The sequence below is a fragment of the Strongylocentrotus purpuratus genome, unplaced genomic scaffold (genome assembly GCF_000002235.5).
Source record: "Strongylocentrotus purpuratus isolate Spur 01 unplaced genomic scaffold, Spur_5.0 spur5_scaffold_13, whole genome shotgun sequence".
Classification (NCBI taxonomy): Eukaryota; Metazoa; Echinodermata; class Echinoidea; order Camarodonta; family Strongylocentrotidae; genus Strongylocentrotus; species Strongylocentrotus purpuratus.
In genome coordinates this window covers 28,216,779-28,236,148 of record NW_022145598.1, presented here as the reverse complement: position 1 = coordinate 28,236,148, position 19,370 = coordinate 28,216,779, and the positions used below count along the sequence as shown (strand labels likewise).

Sequence of the window (19,370 nt, the reverse complement as noted above, 5' to 3'; positions counted from 1 at the left end):
TTGAAACGACGTTTTGTAATTATTATCACAATGGGTCTAGCCACTATAGCCCTCATTCCTTCTCTCTCTCTCTCTCTCTCTCTCTCTCTCTCTCTTTCTCCCACTCTCTCGGTCTATATCTGACTATACTGTTCAGTTCTATCCGGGCATCGGCTAAAACACTTTTTAAGGGGAAAGTGACCGTCTAATTCTTATTAGTTATAGTCTTATTTTTCTTTGCCATTCTTTCTTAAGCGCCGCTAATACACTTTATAAGGGGTCACCTAGTGCCCCTCATTTTTTTAATTCTCATGTTGTGTATAAGTTTAACGACAACTTTATTGTTGTAGTTGTTGTTGTTGTTACTGTTCTGCTGCATGTTCTTTGTCTCTCTCTGTCTGTTCCCCTCTCAATACTTGACTCCGGCTTCTTTTCCTCCCCACTCATTTTTTTAATACTTTTTCATTCCGTTCAGAGTCGATGACAACAGAAGCGAAAACCAAGTCTGAGCCAAGCCCTACTGCCACGATGCCGAAACGATCAGACGCAACGACATCGCAAGAAACCACCACCTCCAGTAAGAGAAACATTGAAACGACGTTTTGTAATTATTATCACAATGGGTCTAGCCACTATAGCCCTCCTTCCTTCTCTCTCTCTCTCTCTCTCTCTCTCTCTCTCTCTTTCTCCCACTCTCTCGGTCTATATCTGACTATACTGTTCAGTTCTATCCGGGCATCGGCTAAAACACTTTTTAAGGGGGAAGTGACCGTCTAATTCTTATTAGTTATAGTCTTATTTTTCTTTGCCATTCGTTCTTAAGCGTCGCTAAAACACTTTATAAGGGGTCACCTAGTGCCCCTCATTTTTTTTAAATCACATTTTGTGTATAAGTTGTTGCTGTTCTTCTTCTTCTTCTCCCCTCTTCGCATGTTCTTTGTCTCTGTCTGTCTGTTCTCCTATCAATACTTGACTCCGGCTCCTTTTCCTCCCCACTCATTTTTTTATAACTTTTTCATTCCGTTCAGAGTCGATGACAACAGAAGCGAAAACCAAGTCCAAGCCGAGCCCTACGGCCACGATGCCGAAACGATCAGACGCAACGACATCGCAAGAAACCACCACCTCAAGTAAGAGAAACATTGAAACGACGTCATGTAATTATTATCACTATGGGTCTAGCCACTGTAGCCCTCTTTCCTTCTCCCTCTCTCTCTCTCTTTTTTTCTCTCTCTCTCTCTCTCTCTCTTTCTCCCTCTCTCTCTCTCTCTCAGTCTATATCTGACTCTAATGTTCAGTTCTATCCGAGCGTCGCTAAAACACTTTTTTTAGGGGGAAGTGACCGTCTAATTCTTATTTGTTGTAGTTGTTGTTGTTGTTACTGTTCTGCTGCATGTTCTTTGTCTCTCTCTGTCTGTTCCCCTCTCAATACTTGACTCCGGCTTCTTTTCCTCCCCACTCATTTTTTTAATACTTTTTCATTCCGTTCAGAGTCGATGACAACAGAAGCGAAAACCAAGTCTGAGCCAAGCCCTACTGCCACGATGCCGAAACGATCAGACGCAACGACATCGCAAGAAACCACCACCTCCAGTAAGAGAAACATTGAAACGACGTTTTGTAATTATTATCACAATGGGTCTAGCCACTATAGCCCTCCTTCCTTCTCTCTCTCTCTCTCTCTCTCTCTCTTTCTCCCACTCTCTCGGTCTATATCTGACTATACTGTTCAGTTCTATCCGGGCATCGGCTAAAACACTTTTTAAGGGGAAAATGACCGTCTAATTCTTATTAGTTATAGTCTTATTTTTCTTTGCCATTCTTTCTTAAGCGTCGCTAAAACACTTCATAAGGGGTCACATAGTGCCCCTCATTTTTTTAATTCTCATGTTGTGTATAAGTTTAACGACAACTTTATTGTTGTAGTTGTTGTTGTTGTTACTGTTCTGCTGCATGTTCTTTGTCTCTCTCTGTCTGTTCCCTTATCAATACTTGACTCCGGCTTCTTTTCCTCCCCACTCATTTTTTAATATTTTTTTATTGCGTTCAGAGTCGGTGACAACAGAAGCAAAAACCAAGTCTGAGCCAAGCCCTACTGCCACGATGCCGAAACGATCAGACGCAACGACATCGCAAGAAACCACCACCTCCAGTAAGACAAACATTGAAACGACGTCATGTAATTATTATCACAATGGGTCTAGCCACTATAGCCCTCCTTCCTTCTCTCTCTCTCTCTCTCTCTCTCTCTCTTTCTCCCACTCTTTCGGTCTATATCTGACTATACTGTTCAGTTCTATCCGGGCATCGGCTAAAACACTTTTTAAGGGGGAAGTGACCGTCTAATTCTTATTAGTTATAGTCTTATTTTTCTTTGCCATTCGTTCTTAAGCGTCGCTAAAACACTTTATAAGGGGTCACCTAGTGCCCCTCATTTTTTTTAAATCACATTTTGTGTATAAGTTGTTGCTGTTCTTCTTCTTCTTCTTCTCCCCTCTTCGCATGTTCTTTGTATCTGTCTGTCTGTTCTCCTATCAATACTTGACTCCGGCTCCTTTTCCTCCCCACTCATTTTTTTATAACTTTTTCATTCCGTTCAGAGTCGATGACAACAGAAGCGAAAACCAAGTCCAAGCCGAGCCCTACGGCCACGATGCCGAAACGATCAGACGCAACGACATCGCAAGAAACCACCACCTCAAGTAAGAGAAACATTGAAACGACGTCATGTAATTATTATCACAATGGGTCTAGCCACTGTAGCCCTCTTTCCTTCTCCCTCTCTCTCTCTCTTTTTCTCTCTCTCTCTCTCTCTCTCTTTCTCCCTCTCTCTCTCTCTCTTAGTCTATATCTGACTCTAATGTTCAGTTCTATCCGAGCGTCGCTAAAACACTTTTTTTAGGGGGAAGTGACCGTCTAATTCTTATTTGTTGTAGTTGTTGTTGTTGTTACTGTTCTGCTGCATGTTCTTTGTCTCTCTCTGTCTGTTCCCCTCTCAATACTTGACTCCGGCTTCTTTTCCTCCCCACTCATTTTTTTAATACTTTTTCATTCCGTTCAGAGTCGATGACAACAGAAGCGAAAACCAAGTCTAAGCCAAGCCCTACTGCCACGATGCCGAAACGATCAGACGCAACGACATCGCAAGAAACCACCACCTCCAGTAAGAGAAACATTGAAACGACGTTTTGTAATTATTATCACAATGGGTCTAGCCACTATAGCCCTCCTTCCTTCTCTCTCTCTCTCTCTCTCTCTCTCTTTCTCCCACTCTCTCGGTCTATATCTGACTATACTGTTCAGTTCTATCCGGGCATCGGCTAAAACACTTTTTAAGGGGGAAGTGACCGTCTAATTCTAATTAGTTATAGTCTTATTTTTCTTTGCCATTCGCTCTTAAGCGTCGCTAAAACACTTTATAAGGGGTCACCTAGTGCCCCTCATTTTTTTTAAATCACATTTTGTGTATAAGTTGTTGCTGTTCTTCTTCTTCTTCTCCCCTCTTCGCATGTTCTTTGTCTCTGTCTGTCTGTTCTCCTATCAATACTTGACTCCGGCTCCTTTTCCTTCCCACTCATTTTTTTATAACTTTTTCATTCCGTTCAGAGTCGATGACAACAGAAGCGAAAACCAAGTCCAAGCCGAGCCCTACGGCCACGATGCCGAAACGATCAGACGCAACGACATCGCAAGAAACCACCACCTCAAGTAAGAGAAACATTGAAACGACGTCATGTAATTATTATCACAATGGGTCTAGCCACTGTAGCCCTCTTTCCTTCTCCCTCTCTCTCTCTCTTTTTCTCTCTCTCTCTCTCTCTCTTTCTCCCTCTCTCTCTCTCTCTTAGTCTATATCTGACTCTAATGTTCAGTTCTATCCGAGCGTCGCTAAAACACTTTTTTTAGGGGGAAGTGACCGTCTAATTCTTATTTGTTGTAGTTGTTGTTGTTGTTACTGTTCTGCTGCATGTTCTTTGTCTCTCTCTGTCTGTTCCCCTCTCAATACTTGACTCCGGCTTCTTTTCCTCCCCACTCATTTTTTTAATACTTTTTCATTCCGTTCAGAGTCGATGACAACAGAAGCGAAAACCAAGTCTGAGCCAAGCCCTACTGCCACGATGCCGAAACGATCAGACGCAACGACATCGCAAGAAACCACCACCTCCAGTAAGAGAAACATTGAAACGACGTTTTGTAATTATTATCACAATGGGTCTAGCCACTAAAGCCCTCCTTCCTTCTCTCTCTCTCTCTCTCTCTCTCTCTTTCTCCCACTCTCTCGGTCTATATCTGACTATACTGTTCAGTTCTATCCGGGCATCGGCTAAAACACTTTTTAAGGGGAAAGTGACCGTCTAATTCTTATTAGTTATAGTCTTATTTTTCTTTGCCATTCTTTCTTAAGCGTCGCTAAAACACTTCATAAGGGGTCACCTAGTGCCCCTCATTTTTTAATTCTCATGTTGTGTATAAGTTTAACGACAACTTTATTGTTGTAGTTGTTGTTGTTGTTACTGTTCTGCTGCATGTTCTTTGTCTCTCTCTGTCTGTTCCCCTCTCAATACTTGACTCCGGCTTCTTTTCCTCCCCACTCATTTTTTTAATACTTTTTCATTCCGTTCAGAGTTGATGACAACAGAAGCGAAAACCAAGTCTGAGCCAAGCCCTACTGCCACGATGCCTAAACGATCAGACGCAACGACATCGCAAGAAACCACCACCTCAAGTAAGAGAAACATTGAAACGACGTTATGTAATTATTATCACAAAGGGTCTAGCCACTATAGCCCTCCTTCCTTCTCTCTCTCTCTCTCTCTCTCTCTCTCTCTCTCTCTCTTTCTCCCACTCTCTCGGTCTATATCTGACTATACTGTTCAGTTCTATCCGGGCATCGGCTACAACACTTTTTAAGGGGGAAGTGACCGTCTAATTCTTATTAGTTATAGTCTTATTTTTCTTTGTCATTCTTTCTTAAGCGTCGCTTAAGTACTTTATAAGGGGTCACCTAGTGCCCCTCATTTTTTTAATTCACATGTTGTGTATAAGTTTAACGACAACTTTATTGTTGTAGTTGTTGTTGTTGTTACTGTTCTGCTGCATGTTCTTTGTCTCTCTCTGTCTGTTCCCTTATCAATACTTGACTCCGGCTCCTTTTCCTCCCCACTAATTTTTTTATATTATTTTTATTGCGTTCAGAGTCGGTGACAACAGAAGCAAAAACCAAGTCTGAGCCAAGCCCTACTGCCACGATGCCGAAACGATCAGACGCAACGACATCGCAAGAAACCACCACCTCCAGTAAGAGAAACATTGAAACGACGTCATGTAATTATTATCACAATGGGTTTAGCCACTGTAGCCCTGTTTCCTTCTCCCTCTCTCTCTCTCTCTCTCTCTTTCTCCCTCTCTCTCTCTCTCTTAGTCTATATCTGACTCTAATGTTCAGTTCTATCCGAGCGTCGCTAAAACACTTTTTTAGGGGGAAGTGACCGTCTAATTCTTATTTGTTGTAGTTGTTGTTGTTGTTACTGTTCTGCTGCATGTTCTTTGTCTCTCTCTGTCTGTTCCCTTATCAATACTTGACTCCGGCTCCTTTTCCTCCCCACTCATTTTTTTATATTTTTTTTTATTGCGAACAGAGTCGGTGACAACAGAAGCAAAAACCAAGTCTGAGCCAAGCCCTACTGCCACGATGCCGAAACGATCAGACGCAACGACATCGCAAGAAACCACCACCTCCAGTAAGAGAAACATTGAAACGACGTCATGTAATTATTATCACAATGGGTTTAGCCACTGTAGCCCTGTTTCCTTCTCCCTCTCTCTCTCTCTCTTTCTCCCTCTCTCTCTCTCTTAGTCTATATCTGACTCTAATGTTCAGTTCTATCCGAGCGTCGCTAAAACACTTTTTTAGGGGGAAGTGACCGTCTAATTCTTATTTGTTGTAGTTGTTGTTGTTGTTACTGTTCTGCGGCATGTTCTTTGTCTCTCTCTGTCTGTTCCCCTCTCAATACTTGACTCCGGCTTCTTTTCCTCCCTACTCATTTTTTTAATACTTTTTCATTCCGTTCAGAGTCGATGACAACAGAAGCGAAAACCAAGTCTGAGCCAAGCCCTACTGCCACGATGCCGAAACGATCAGACGCAACGACATCGCAAGAAACCACCACCTCCAGTAAGAGAAACATTGAAACGACGTCATGTAATTATTATCACAATGGGTTTAGCCACTGTAGCCCTGTTTCCTTCTCCCTCTCTCTCTCTCTCTCTCTTTCTTTCCCTCTCTCTCTCTCTTAGTCTATATCTGACTCTAATGTTCAGTTCTATCCGAGCGTCGCTAAAACACTTTTTTAGGGGGAAGTGACCGTCTAATTCTTATTTGTTGTAGTTGTTGTTGTTGTTACTGTTCTGCTGCATGTTCTTTGTCTCTCTCTGTCTGTTCCCTTATCAATACTTGACTCCGGCTCCTTTTCCTCCCCACTCATTTTTTTATATTTTTTTTATTGCGAACAGAGTCGGTGACAACAGAAGCAAAAACCAAGTCTGAGCCAAGCCCTACTGCCACGATGCCGAAACGATCAGACGCAACGACATCGCAAGAAACCACCACCTCCAGTAAGAGAAACATTGAAACGACGTCATGTAATTATTATCACAATGGGTTTAGCCACTGTAGCCCTGTTTCCTTCTCCCTCTCTCTCTCTCTCTCTCTTTCTCCCTCTCTCTCTCTCTTAGTCTATATCTGACTCTAATGTTCAGTTCTATCCGAGCGTCGCTAAAACACTTTTTTAGGGGGAAGTGACCGTCTAATTCTTATTTGTTGTAGTTGTTGTTGTTGTTACTGTTCTGCGGCATGTTCTTTGTCTCTCTCTGTCTGTTCCCCTCTCAATACTTGACTCCGGCTTCTTTTCCTCCCTACTCATTTTTTTAATACTTTTTCATTCCGTTCAGAGTCGATGACAACAGAAGCGAAAACCAAGTCTGAGCCAAGCCCTACTGCCACGATGCCTAAACGATCAGACGCAACGACATCGCAAGAAACCACCACCTCCAGTAAGAGAAACATTGAAACGACGTTATGTAATTATTATCACAATGGGTGTAGCCACTTTAGCCCTCCTTCCTTCTCTCTCTCTCTCTCTCGCTTTCTCCCACTCTCTCGGTCTATATCTGACTATACTGTTCAGTTCTATCCGGGCATCGGCTACAACACTTTTTAAGGGGGAAGTGACCGTCTAATTCTTATTAGTTATAGTCTTATTTTTCTTTGTCATTCTTTCTTAAGCGTCGCTTAAGTACTTTATAAGGGTCACCTAGTGCCCCTCATTTTTTTAATTCACATGTTGTGTATAAGTTTAACGACAACTTTATTGTTGTAGTTGTTGTTGTTGTTACTGTTCTGCTGCATGTTCTTTGTCTCTCTCTGTCTGTTCCCTTATCAATACTTGACTCCGGCTCCTTTTCCTCCCCACTAATTTTTTTATATTCTTTTTATTGCGTTCAGAGTCGGTGACAACAAAAGCAAAAACCAAGTCTGAGCCAAGCCCTACTGCCACGATGCCGAAACGATCAGACGCAACGACATCGCAAGAAACCACCACCTCCAGTAAGAGAAACATTGAAACGACGTCATGTAATTATTATCACAATGGGTTTAGCCACTGTAGCCCTGTTTCCTTCTCCCTCTCTCTCTCTCTCTCTTTCTCCCTCTCTCTCTCTCTCTTAGTCTATATCTGACTCTAATGTTCAGTTCTATCCGAGCGTCGCTAAAACACTTTTTTAGGGGGAAGTGACCGTCTAATTTTTATTTGTTGTAGTTGTTGTTGTTGTTACTGTTCTGCTGCATGTTCTTTGTCTCTCTCTGTCTGTTCCCTTATCAATACTTGACTCCGGCTCCTTTTCCTCCCCACTCATTTTTTTATATTTTTTTTTATTGCGAACAGAGTCGGTGACAACAGAAGCAAAAACCAAGTCTGAGCCAAGCCCTACTGCCACGATGCCGAAACGATCAGACGCAACGACATCGCAAGAAACCACCACCTCCAGTAAGAGAAACATTGAAACGACGTCATGTAATTATTATCACAATGGGTTTAGCCACTGTAGCCCTGTTTCCTTCTCCCTCTCTCTCTCTCTCTTTCTCCCTCTCTCTCTCTCTTAGTCTATATCTGACTCTAATGTTCAGTTCTATCCGAGCGTCGCTAAAACACTTTTTTAGGGGGAAGTGACCGTCTAATTCTTATTTGTTGTAGTTGTTGTTGTTGTTACTGTTCTGCGGCATGTTCTTTGTCTCTCTCTGTCTGTTCCCCTCTCAATACTTGACTCCGGCTTCTTTTCCTCCCTACTCATTTTTTTAATACTTTTTCATTCCGTTCAGAGTCGATGACAACAGAAGCGAAAACCAAGTCTGAGCCAAGCCCTACTGCCACGATGCCGAAACGATCAGACGCAACGACATCGCAAGAAACCACCACCTCCAGTAAGAGAAACATTGAAACGACGTCATGTAATTATTATCACAATGGGTTTAGCCACTGTAGCCCTGTTTCCTTCTCCCTCTCTCTCTCTCTCTCTTTCTCCCTCTCTCTCTCTCTCTCTTAGTCTATATCTGACTCTAATGTTCAGTTCTATCCGAGCGTCGCTAAAACACTTTTTTAGGGGGAAGTGACCGTCTAATTCTTATTTGTTGTAGTTGTTGTTGTTGTTACTGTTCTGCTGCATGTTCTTTGTCTCTCTCTGTCTGTTCCCTTATCAATACTTGACTCCGGCTCCTTTTCCTCCCCACTCATTTTTTTAATACTTTTTCATTCCGTTCAGAGTCGATGACAACAGAAGCGAAAACCAAGTCTGAGCCAAGCCCTACTGCCACGATGCCGAAACGATCAGACGCAACGACATCGCAAGAAACCACCACCTCCAGTAAGAGAAACATTGAAACGACGTTATGTAATTATTATCACAATGGGTGTAGCCACTTTAGCCCTCCTTCCTTCTCTCTCTCTCTCTCTCTCTCGCTTTCTCCCACTCTCTCAGTCTATATCTGACTATACTGTTCAGTTCTATCCGGGCATCGGCTAAAACACTTTTTAAGGGGGAAGTGACCGTCTTATTCTTATTAGTTATAGTCTTATTTTTCTTTGCCATTCTTTCTTAAGCGTCGCTTAAGTACTTTATAAGGGGTCACCTAGTGCCCCTCATTTTTTTAATTCACATGTTGTGTATAAGTTGAACGACAACTTTATTGTTGTAGTTGTTGTTGTTGTTACTGTTCTGCTGCATGTTCTTTGTCTCTCTCTGTCTGTTCCCCTCTCAATACTTGACTCCGGCTTCTTTTCCTCCCCACTCATTTTTTTAATACTTATTTTTTCATTCCGTTCAGAGTCGATGACAACAGAAGCGAAAACCAAGTCCGAGCCAAGCCCTACTGCCACGATGCCGAAACGATCAGACGCAACGACATCGCAAAAAGCCACCACCTCCAGTAAGAGAAACATTGAAAAGACGTCATGTAATTATTATCACAATGGGTCTAGCCACTATAGCCCTCCTTCCTTCTCTCTCTCTCTCTCTCTCTCTCTCTCTCTCTCTTTTTCTCCCACTCTCTCGGTCTATATCTGACTATACTGTTCAGAGAGGGCTATAGTGGCTAGACTCATGGTGATAATAATTACATGACGTCGTTTCAATGTTTCGCTTACTAGAGGTGGTGGTTTCTTGCGATGTCGTTGCGTCTGATGGTTCCGGCAATATGGCCGTAGGGCTTGGTTCGGACTTGGTTTTTGCTTCTGTTGTAATCGACTCTGAACGCAATAAAAAAAAAAATTAAAAAATGAGTGGGGAGGAAAAGCAGCCGGAGTCAAGTATTGATAAGGGAACAGACAGAGAGAGACAAAGAACATGCGAAGAGGGGAGAAGAAGAAGAAGAACAGCAAAAACCACAACAACAACGTTGTTGTTAAACGTATACACAACATGTGAATTAAAACAATGAGGGGCACGAGGTGACCCCTTATAAAGTGTTTTAGCGACGCTTAAGAAAGAATGACAAAGAAAAATAAGACTATAACTAATAAGAATTAGACGGTCACTTTCCCCTTAAAAGTGTTTTAGCCGATGCCCGGATAGAACTGAACACTTTAGTTAGATATAGACCGAGAGAGAGGGAGAAAGAGAGACAGAGAGACAGAGAGAAGGAAGGAGGGCTATAGTGGCTAGACCCATTGTGATAATAATTACATGACGTCGTTTCAATGTTTCGCTTACTGGAGGTGGTGGCTTTTTGCGATGTCGTTGCGTCTGATCGTTTCGGCATCGTGGCAGTAGGGCTTGGCTCAGACTTGGTTTTCGCTTCTGTTGTCATCGACTCTGAACGGAATGAAAAAAAAATTAAAAAATGAGTGGGGAGGAAAAGAAGCCGGAGTCAAGTATTGAGAGGGGAACAGACAGAGAGAGACAAAGAACATGCAGCAGAACAGTAACAACAACAACAACTACAACAATAAATTTGTCGTTAAACTTATACACAACATGTGAATTAAAAAAAATGAGGGGCACTAGGTGACCCCTTATAAAGTGTTATAAATGTTCAGCTCTATCCGGGCGTCGCTAAAACACTTTTTAAGGGGGCAGTGACGCAGTGGCGGATCCAGCCAGCGGGAAGAGGGGGGGGCCCAATCCGTTAGAAAATATTAATTGCGACTCAGCCACCGGTGAATAAGCGGGGGGTGAGGGGTATAGGAGGCACTTTTTTGTCCAATTTTCAGGAAATATTTTTGCGCCGACTCAGTCAGCCGATGAATCAGCGAGGGGGGGGGGGGGGGGGGGGGGTGGGGGGAGGGGGGGGGGGGGGGGGGGGGGGGGGGGGGGGGGGGGGGGGGGTGGGGGGGGGGGGGGGGGGCGGAGACCACAATTTTTTTTGGGGCCTAATTCGTGAGAATTTGTTTTAATTTTTTTTTGTATTGTTTTTTAAACCGTCAGCCCCCCCCCCCCCTCCCCCATGGATCCGCGCCTGCAGACGCTCCAGCCGGCGACAAAGGGGGGGGGGAGCCAAATCTTAATACAAAATTTAGTGCCGACTCAGCCGGCCGGCGAATAAGCGGGGGGGGGGCGCTTTTGTTTTTTGTTTTATAATTTTTTTGTATCGTTTTGGTGAGCAAGGGGGGGGGGCGGAAAAATCGCTATGTGGATCCGCCCCTGCAGTGCCGGTCTAATTCTCATTTGTTATAGTCTCAATTTCTTTGTCATTCTTCCATAAGCGTCGCTAAAACACTTTATAAGTGGGCAGCTAGTGCCCGTCAATTTTTTAGATTTACATTTTGTCTATAGGTTTAATGACAACGTTGTCGTTGTTGTTGCTGTTCTTCTTCTTCTTCTTCTCCCCTCTTCGCATGTTCTTTGTCTCTCTCTGTCTGTTCCCTTATCAATACTTGACTCTGGCTCCTTTTCCTCCCCACTCAATATTTTAATATCTTTTTATTCCATTTAGAGTCAATGACAACAGAAACGAAAACCAAGTCCGTGACGAGCCCTAAGGCCACATTGCCGGAACCATCAGACGCAACGACTTCGCAAGAAACTACCACCTCCAGTAAGCGAAACATTGAAACGACGTCATGTGATTAATATCACAATGGGTCTAGCCACTATAGCATTCCTTCCTTCTCTCTCTCTCTCTCTCTCTCTCTCTCTCTCTTTCTCTCTCTCTCTCTCTCTTTCTTTCTCTCTTTCCGTCTATCTCCTTCTCTCTCTCTCTCTCTCTCTCTCTCTCTCTCTCCCGCTCTCTCTCACCTCCCCCTCCTCCCTCCCCTCTTTCATTCATAAATTGGCCAAAAGTTGCGATAGTGAGGAGACTATTTGTAGGTCTTGATTATTAAAGGGACTTGGTAACATTGTTCAGATGAGAGAAAGTGGTGTTAAGGTAATGACTTAAATGCTACATGTACAATTAAAGATAATATGAAATTTGAGTGACAGCAGACCATCTGATCTGATCGAGTTGTTAATTCTCCCATTAGTATATAATTACAATTTAATTACATTTTAGGTGAATGTAAATCATCACAAAGCTATGCATTGGCTCTGTATACCATCCTAGGCATTTAAGTGTCGTAATATGTTTTAAAGCCTGCCTTTTGTCTTATTTTCATAGAAAGACGGTTGGGAAAATTCCAAAAATGGTTTGGAGAATTTTAGTGTTAGACGGTGTTGAACAGTGACGCCTTCAAAGAAAACCATAAATATCTTTGTGGTTTAAAAAAAAATAAGGATTTTTTGCATGTTAGAGGGTTAGTCCCGTAAAAGAAATATAATAAGTAGCATTTCATACAAAAATTACGCAGTTTTTTTCATCAACCTTCAACAATGTTACCTAGTCACTTTAAGGCTGTAATTTTGTCTTTGCATCCATTTTTAGTATCTTTATTTTCGTTATCATTATTATTATTATTTTTGCCATTATCATCATCATCATCTACAATAATAATAATAATGATAATAATAATAATAATAATAATTTTTCTTTAAATATTTCAGTTTCTACCCAAATAATCACTTTGTCTACTTTCTTAAAATTGAGCAATTTACATATCGTTTTTCATCTTTTCAGCATGCTCATCCCTCCGGTGGATTGTGAATACGGCGGGTCGTTCTACAATTTCAGCACTTGCGAGATGAATCATGCTTCCGCGGTTTCAGCTTGTTACCAATACGGATCCCATCTGGTCGACATCGACTCGCCAGAGGAACGGAACTTCATTGTGAGGCATGATCGGTACCACAACTCGAACTCTAATGGCTGGAATCGATACTGGATCGGGCTGACCGGCTCAAGTCTCGGTGAGGCAGGGTGGCTAGACGAATTAAGTCCTACATGTTGTCTAATTAAGGTTTGGCATTATGATAGTAGTTCCACCTACTGCTATCATGATGAGGTTTTCTCAAGACAATTAAGATTCATATGCGAGAAATAAGTGGGGATATGAAAATTGGATTTGTTTCTTTCAATTTTGCATACCACTTGGTTAAACCACTGATTGCATCTGAACCCCTAGATGGGGGCAAGTGTATACCCCCCCCCCCCCCAAAAAAAAAAAAAAAAAAAAATAGAGAGAGAGAGAGAGAGAGAGAGAGAGAGGGAGAGAGAATTTATAGATCTTTAAGAATGTTCGAGTTTGTAGTTTTTTGTAGTTCCATTCACTCATTTTTACACGAAGAGCACCGAAAAGATTGTTACAGAGGTGTTAATTTATGATGTTTAAAAGACGGAGCACTTGTCATTTTTACATTCAAGCAATTCGAAAATAATCATATTGATGATTAGAAGTAGTGGCGGTTTGTTCTCTTTGTGTTTTATAGAATCTCATTTTTAATGCCAATAGACTTTGCTCAAACTTCATAATATAATAATACACTGTCGCTCATATAGTTGGAATATTTTTGTTTTACCCCGATTTATGGAATTATTTTTTAAATAATTTAAAAATAATAGATCTAGATAATGTATACATTCTGCGTACAGTCATGGTTTAGTGAGAAAGCAATGGCCTCGTGACTGTGAGGCCCCAAGATCAAAACCGTGTCGATGTGATATATTAGTGCCCTTTTGTGGGGCATTAATCCTCATTACTGTCATTTATGACTTAAAGGCGTAGGTCCCCTAGTTGATAAGCATAGTAGCATACGCATGCTTTAGCAGTCATGCAAAACACACATTGTCCAATTATTATTCAATAAAATCTGTGAATGTATACTATTATCTAGATATATTATTTTTAAATGACTTTAAAAATAATTCCATAAATTGGGGTAAAACAAAAATATTCCAACTTTATGAGCGACAGGACAGTGTAGTTAGTGCTTCATAAAATGATGAAACGTCAAAAATATTTGATTATGACATAAAAGTGTAGTTTGGGTGGTAAAGTTTTATAGGGTATATGATACAAATATTAAAACCTGTATACATATACTTACACCTACATATACATGTAAATACATATACACATGAACATGTAAATATACATATATATATATGCATATACATAGGAATATACATATCTGCCTGTGGTCTCGTGTAACGAGCTTATACTTCAGATACGAATAGAACTAGTGAATAACGAAAACAAAAAATGTAACGTCAATGTGTCGAATACACGGCAACTTATGACATTATTTACTCGTTTTAAGTTTCAAGTTTATCTATTTATATTTCACTATCATTACGTACATCAATCGAATACAATGAATAAATGCATTCCTTCAATGAAAACTACATACAATACATAACATCATGTAATATGTAATTTAAGACAAGAAAAAAAAGAGACAAAAGTCAATATTTTATTTTTCAAACTTAAGGTAGAATAAATATGGATGTAGTGTGAAATATGAGATAATCTAAAGTAAGATGCTCAGTTTATAAAGTATTAACTATACACTGCGTCCCAGAAAAGATGAAACTCGAAAACAAATAAATATTGTGAATATCTAGAAGTATATGATAATATTCCTTGCTTTCATAGAGTAGAAGTAATATGCTTTTTAATGATACATTGATTACATTAATCTATACACGCTTCACTGAGCAACATTGTTTTTGCAATGTCATGTCAACATCCACTTGTGCCGGATTTGTGTGAAAGAGTAAAACCGTTAGTATCAAAATATCAAACGTGAACATGATCGATCATGACCGGAAAAACACACATTTTAAAAGCGAATGAGAAGATCATTTTAATGTGCTTTTTTTTAATAATGAACGCAAGACTAATACCATCTTTATCATAAAATAAGGCATTGCGGAAATATTTTCGATGGTGAGGGTAAAATGGCATATTTTCGTTACTGAATGGGTCTGCTATTGTAGAACCGCCTGAAGTTTTTAAAAGAGCAAGTTAAACAATTGAATATTCATGAAACAAGAATCAAATTGATGGGCGCCTACATTTTGATAATAATATTAATAGTATCAGTATTGTTGTTATTATTATTATTTATTGTTATTATTGTTATTACTATTATCATTATTATTATCATTATTATTATCATTACTATTGCTATGACGATAAATATTATTTTACAAGTTAATAATTATACTTATTGTAAGTAAAGCCGATGTAAATATTCAAACTTGATACGATGGGAGTTGCCATGTTACAGGATGATTCATTTTCTAAAGTAATTGAAATAGTAGCATTAGTGATTAATGTTTGCTTGACGTGCAATAATTAGTTTCAATTACTATCCTGTCGATTGTGTTTGTTTGAGTAAAAAGAGGAAAAATACACGGCACATAAGAACGTGTGGAGAGGAGATATAGAGAGAAGTTGTGATGAAAGAGATGTATAATTCAGTGAAAGAACTCAAAAGGAAGAGATAACGAGTGAGAGAATGTGAGAAGATATTGATTTAAAGTGAGAAAAATTTGTCGTGAAAGAGATGTATGATAGAGTGATATAATTTGAAAGGAAGACTCGGATACAGATTGCAAGAATATGAGAAGGTGATGAAGAGAGAGAATTTGTGAATGAAAGGGAGTTCGATCATTTAAAAGAGAGGAAGACAACATAGAGAGAGAATGTGAGAAGATAATAAGAGATTTTTTAAGACATAGAGATATGAAAAGGTAAATGGATTTGAATGGAAGAAGTAAAGAGTAACATATTGTGAGAAGATGATAAAGGGAGAGACATTTTAAATAATTTATTTTAAAATGATAATAAGCGGTATAAATGAATGAGAGAATTCGAATAGACGTGATGTACATATAGACTAAGAGAATGTGCGGATATAGAATTGAAATTAAAGAACTTTTTGTATCACGTTTTAGACAACCCAGCATCGGGAAAGGGTGATTAGTATTTTCTACTATGAACGGAAAAAACAGAGGAAACAAGCTTATACCTACGATTAGACTCACTGAACAGCGCCTCCTAGTGGCGAAGTCCCGCAACATATTGTGTTAGCATATTGACTTGTACACAAACAATCATTAATTTCATTTTTATATTTTTTTAAACGAAAATCACATCAACTTTTCATTTGAAACTCCTTATTTCTTTGTGACGTAATTATTCGTGTCCCCTCTCCTTGCACCTTGGCGCATTTATGGGGATAGGCTGCGCATATTTCGACGCATAACGATAATATTTTTGAAAGTTAAATAAAACCATTACTTGACTTATAGCCCTAAGAGCGAACATTTTTAAAACAATTTCTGCGTGTACGGAACATTATTATTCCTTATATTCTTGTGTATTTTCCTCGATCTCCGAGGAGATATCTCGACACTAATATATATATGTGCAGGGCCCTGAGAAGAGGGGTGCTGGGGGTGCTGCATCACCCACTGGAATTTTTTTTCGTATGATTTATTTAATGTATATCATTATGCTTAATAATAATAACTGATATCTTCCACAAAAAACACGATCGTTATCTTGTGATTTTTACATGTATCAAGTTAATCGAACTATGTTAATATTAGGATGAAAAAGAATTATATTTGGAGAGTTATTTGTATTGTTCTAATATTTAATACAAATACAAATTACGGAAAAGCGAAAAGGAGAATGTGTGGGTGTGTGTGCGTGTTTATACGGGAAATTTGTTATGTTTGCTGTTCCAAACACACCAAGCAAAATAGTCATCGAATCCAGAAGTCCTTTTGACATTCTTTTCAAGATGGAAATTCCTGCAAAACTCATTATTATATTTTAGTCTGCCAATGACATTGTGGGCAATTACTTTCTTAACTTGTAGCGGAAGGGAGAATCAACTTAAGATTGATATAGGAATAGTTGAGTTTTGGTATGGAAAGTACAGTTTTGGTCAAACTGAATGTGAGAAACCAAACCTGAACCATTACATTTCAAACTAATACTACTAGCTGCATCATGCTCGAAATGTTTACGCAAATTACAAACGACTTAGTAATAAGCCCGTTGACAATTAAGAGAGCCGTTAAACCACAATGTGGGCATTCTCTTAAAAGTCATTGGTTTCAACCATTTTTAATAATAGATAGTGCATGTTATGTTTTGTTAAAATAATGGTTAAATAGAAATATCATCAACAACTAATTAAACAAAATTGTTTGAAAAGTGTAAACATCTTGTTGTCTTTCAACGGCTGGTTCAAAATTAGCGAATATTTGTGGGGCCCTACAAATATTAGAAATGGTTATATTATAGTAATAATGACTGCTTTGAGAAAAATAGTTGATACGCTCAAGGGGAGGTTAACAATCGAGCTATTGCCCGAGGCTTGCCGAGGGCAATAGCTCGATTGTAACCTCCCATGGTAATCAAGTTTGTAATCAAATTTGTTTACGCTATCGAGACCTAGTCTAGGGTGTCTGATCGCGCAACACTCGAGTTTGTGTGCTAAAATCCTTCCCATTGAGATTGCACGCATATATATTCAGTCTAGATCTACGTGCATTAACAAAATTATTCCCAAATCGAGATGCAAACCTTTAATGCTTGTGATCCTGAACTTGAAGGTGATACTAAAAAAACTAAGTGTCATATGAAAGAGCAGGTTTATCTCCATATTTCCAAAGGGTCATAGAATACGTAATCAAGTTTGTTTACGCTATCGAGAGCTAGTCTGATCGCGCTCCACTCGCGTTTGTGTGTAAAATCCTTCCCATCGAGATTGCACGCATAAATATGCAGTCTAGATCTACGTGCATTAACAAAATTATTTCGAAATCGAGATGCAAACCTTTACTGCTTGTGATCCTGAACTTGAAGGTGATACTAAAAAAAATGAGGTGTCATATGAAAGAGCAGGTTTATCTCTATGTTTCCAAAGGGGCGTCATCTCGTCAGTACATGTAGATATAGGCCTACAATCGAGATCGGCGGTCGTCTGCACTGACTGTGTGCAAATGTAGCAACCAAATTAATTGCACGAAAACTGTGTGGTAGCCGCGCAGCGCATACCACAAAGAACTTAAAAACGTAAACCAATGCGCATTCCACAAAGAATTTTTTTCCCGGTAACTGGAATTTTGCCGGGATTTTACTGATTTACTCTAGAACTATTACATGGGTTTGGCATTATTTGTTTATTCACGGGAATGGCTAAAACCACGACTGCAATTTCGACCAATCAGATGGCTGGATTTCTTAAAGGGAGCGGATCGCCAGTTTCCATGTGCAGAAGGCCATAATTCGCTGACACCAGACTTGGTGGAAATACCATTAATGGGGGTACAAATTTGCACACAGCAAACCCATAGTCCAGTCAAGAATTACCCCCTATTCTCTCGAGAGCTCGAGAGTCTTCGGGCAAATCAAAGCATATGGTCCAATGGTCATAAAACTCAAGGCTAACCCTGGTGATTGACAACACCTGTTATTGGGTAAACACCCGAACGGTGTCGAATTCCCCATGAGAGCCGACTACTCAGTGACTTTAAGTGAGGTATATAATTATGGATATTTCAGCCGTTTTTGAACTGATTTCGAGCAAACAAAGAGGATGTTGTCATCTATATTGTATGCTCTTTCGAAGTTGACAATCAGTTTGTCATTACCTCACCCCCCCCCCCCCCCAAAAAAAAAATGTGCAGCGCCCTCTATACCGAAACTCAACTATCATTGGCACGAACGACATGATCTGATTGACCATAATGTTGACGTGTAAGAGGGATTATTTTAATATTCTTTAAAATTACTACTATGTAAACTGTATGCAACTACACCAATATAGTTATGTCGTTTTAAAGAGAAATCAAATCGGAAATCACCAAAAAAAATCTTTCATTTTGATTTCTTTTCTCAGCAATGTGAATTCTGACATCACGGTTATAAAAAAAAAATAAGTAGATGGCTCAGTGGTAGAGTAGTGATCTCGTAACCGGAAGGTTCCAGGTTCAAATCTAAGTCGATGCGCTAGTGCCCTTTGGTAAGGCATTAATCCTCATACCAAGTCCATCAGAGAGGACCAAAGCCATCGGATACCCATTTTATTGGTGTCAGTGCCCATTCTCAAATTCACTGTTTTGCCTGGTGATTTTCACTGCCCTTGCCGTTTTGTATATCCCCCGTTAATAATTGTACCTGGCTTTATTTTGTCAAAGGTGTACGGTTAGAGTTGCAATTTGCGTTTAGGTTTAGGTGAGGATTAGGGTTAGGATTAGAGTTAGGGTTGGGTATAGTGTTTGTTCCAGTTACAGGAAAATCCAATCTTAATATACAACTACTCTATTAAACATAAAGCAGAAAATCAGAAAAGCAGAATTTTGAAATTTGAATGAAATCGGATTAAAACAAATAAAGTTATGAATTGTTAAAAGTTGTAATCATTATGCGTATTTTCAAGCGCTTCAAGATGGCTGAATCGGTAATGTCATTGTGACATTGTGACACAAAGTGACTAAAGTT

At 39.8% G+C, this 19,370-nt stretch overlaps 1 protein-coding gene across 1 annotated transcript in view; it reads left to right on the top strand.

The window, feature by feature from the left end:
- The window catches only part of LOC592895 (proteoglycan 4), a 16,362-nt gene extending 528 nt beyond the window's left edge, over positions 1 to 15,834 (top strand). Inside the window, exons 3-16 of the mRNA XM_030983667.1 lie at positions 455 to 556; positions 1,471 to 1,572; positions 2,030 to 2,131; positions 5,176 to 5,277; positions 5,619 to 5,720; positions 6,053 to 6,154; positions 6,493 to 6,594; positions 6,931 to 7,032; positions 8,357 to 8,458; positions 8,797 to 8,898; positions 9,359 to 9,460; positions 11,465 to 11,546; positions 12,584 to 12,813; positions 15,806 to 15,834. Of these exons, the coding sequence (XP_030839527.1) occupies positions 455 to 556; positions 1,471 to 1,572; positions 2,030 to 2,131; positions 5,176 to 5,277; positions 5,619 to 5,720; positions 6,053 to 6,154; positions 6,493 to 6,594; positions 6,931 to 7,032; positions 8,357 to 8,458; positions 8,797 to 8,898; positions 9,359 to 9,460; positions 11,465 to 11,546; positions 12,584 to 12,813; positions 15,806 to 15,834 (1,463 nt within the window). The remainder of the gene's footprint in view (positions 1 to 454; positions 557 to 1,470; positions 1,573 to 2,029; positions 2,132 to 5,175; positions 5,278 to 5,618; positions 5,721 to 6,052; positions 6,155 to 6,492; positions 6,595 to 6,930; positions 7,033 to 8,356; positions 8,459 to 8,796; positions 8,899 to 9,358; positions 9,461 to 11,464; positions 11,547 to 12,583; positions 12,814 to 15,805) is intronic.
- The last annotated feature ends 3,536 nt before the right edge of the window (positions 15,835 to 19,370 follow it).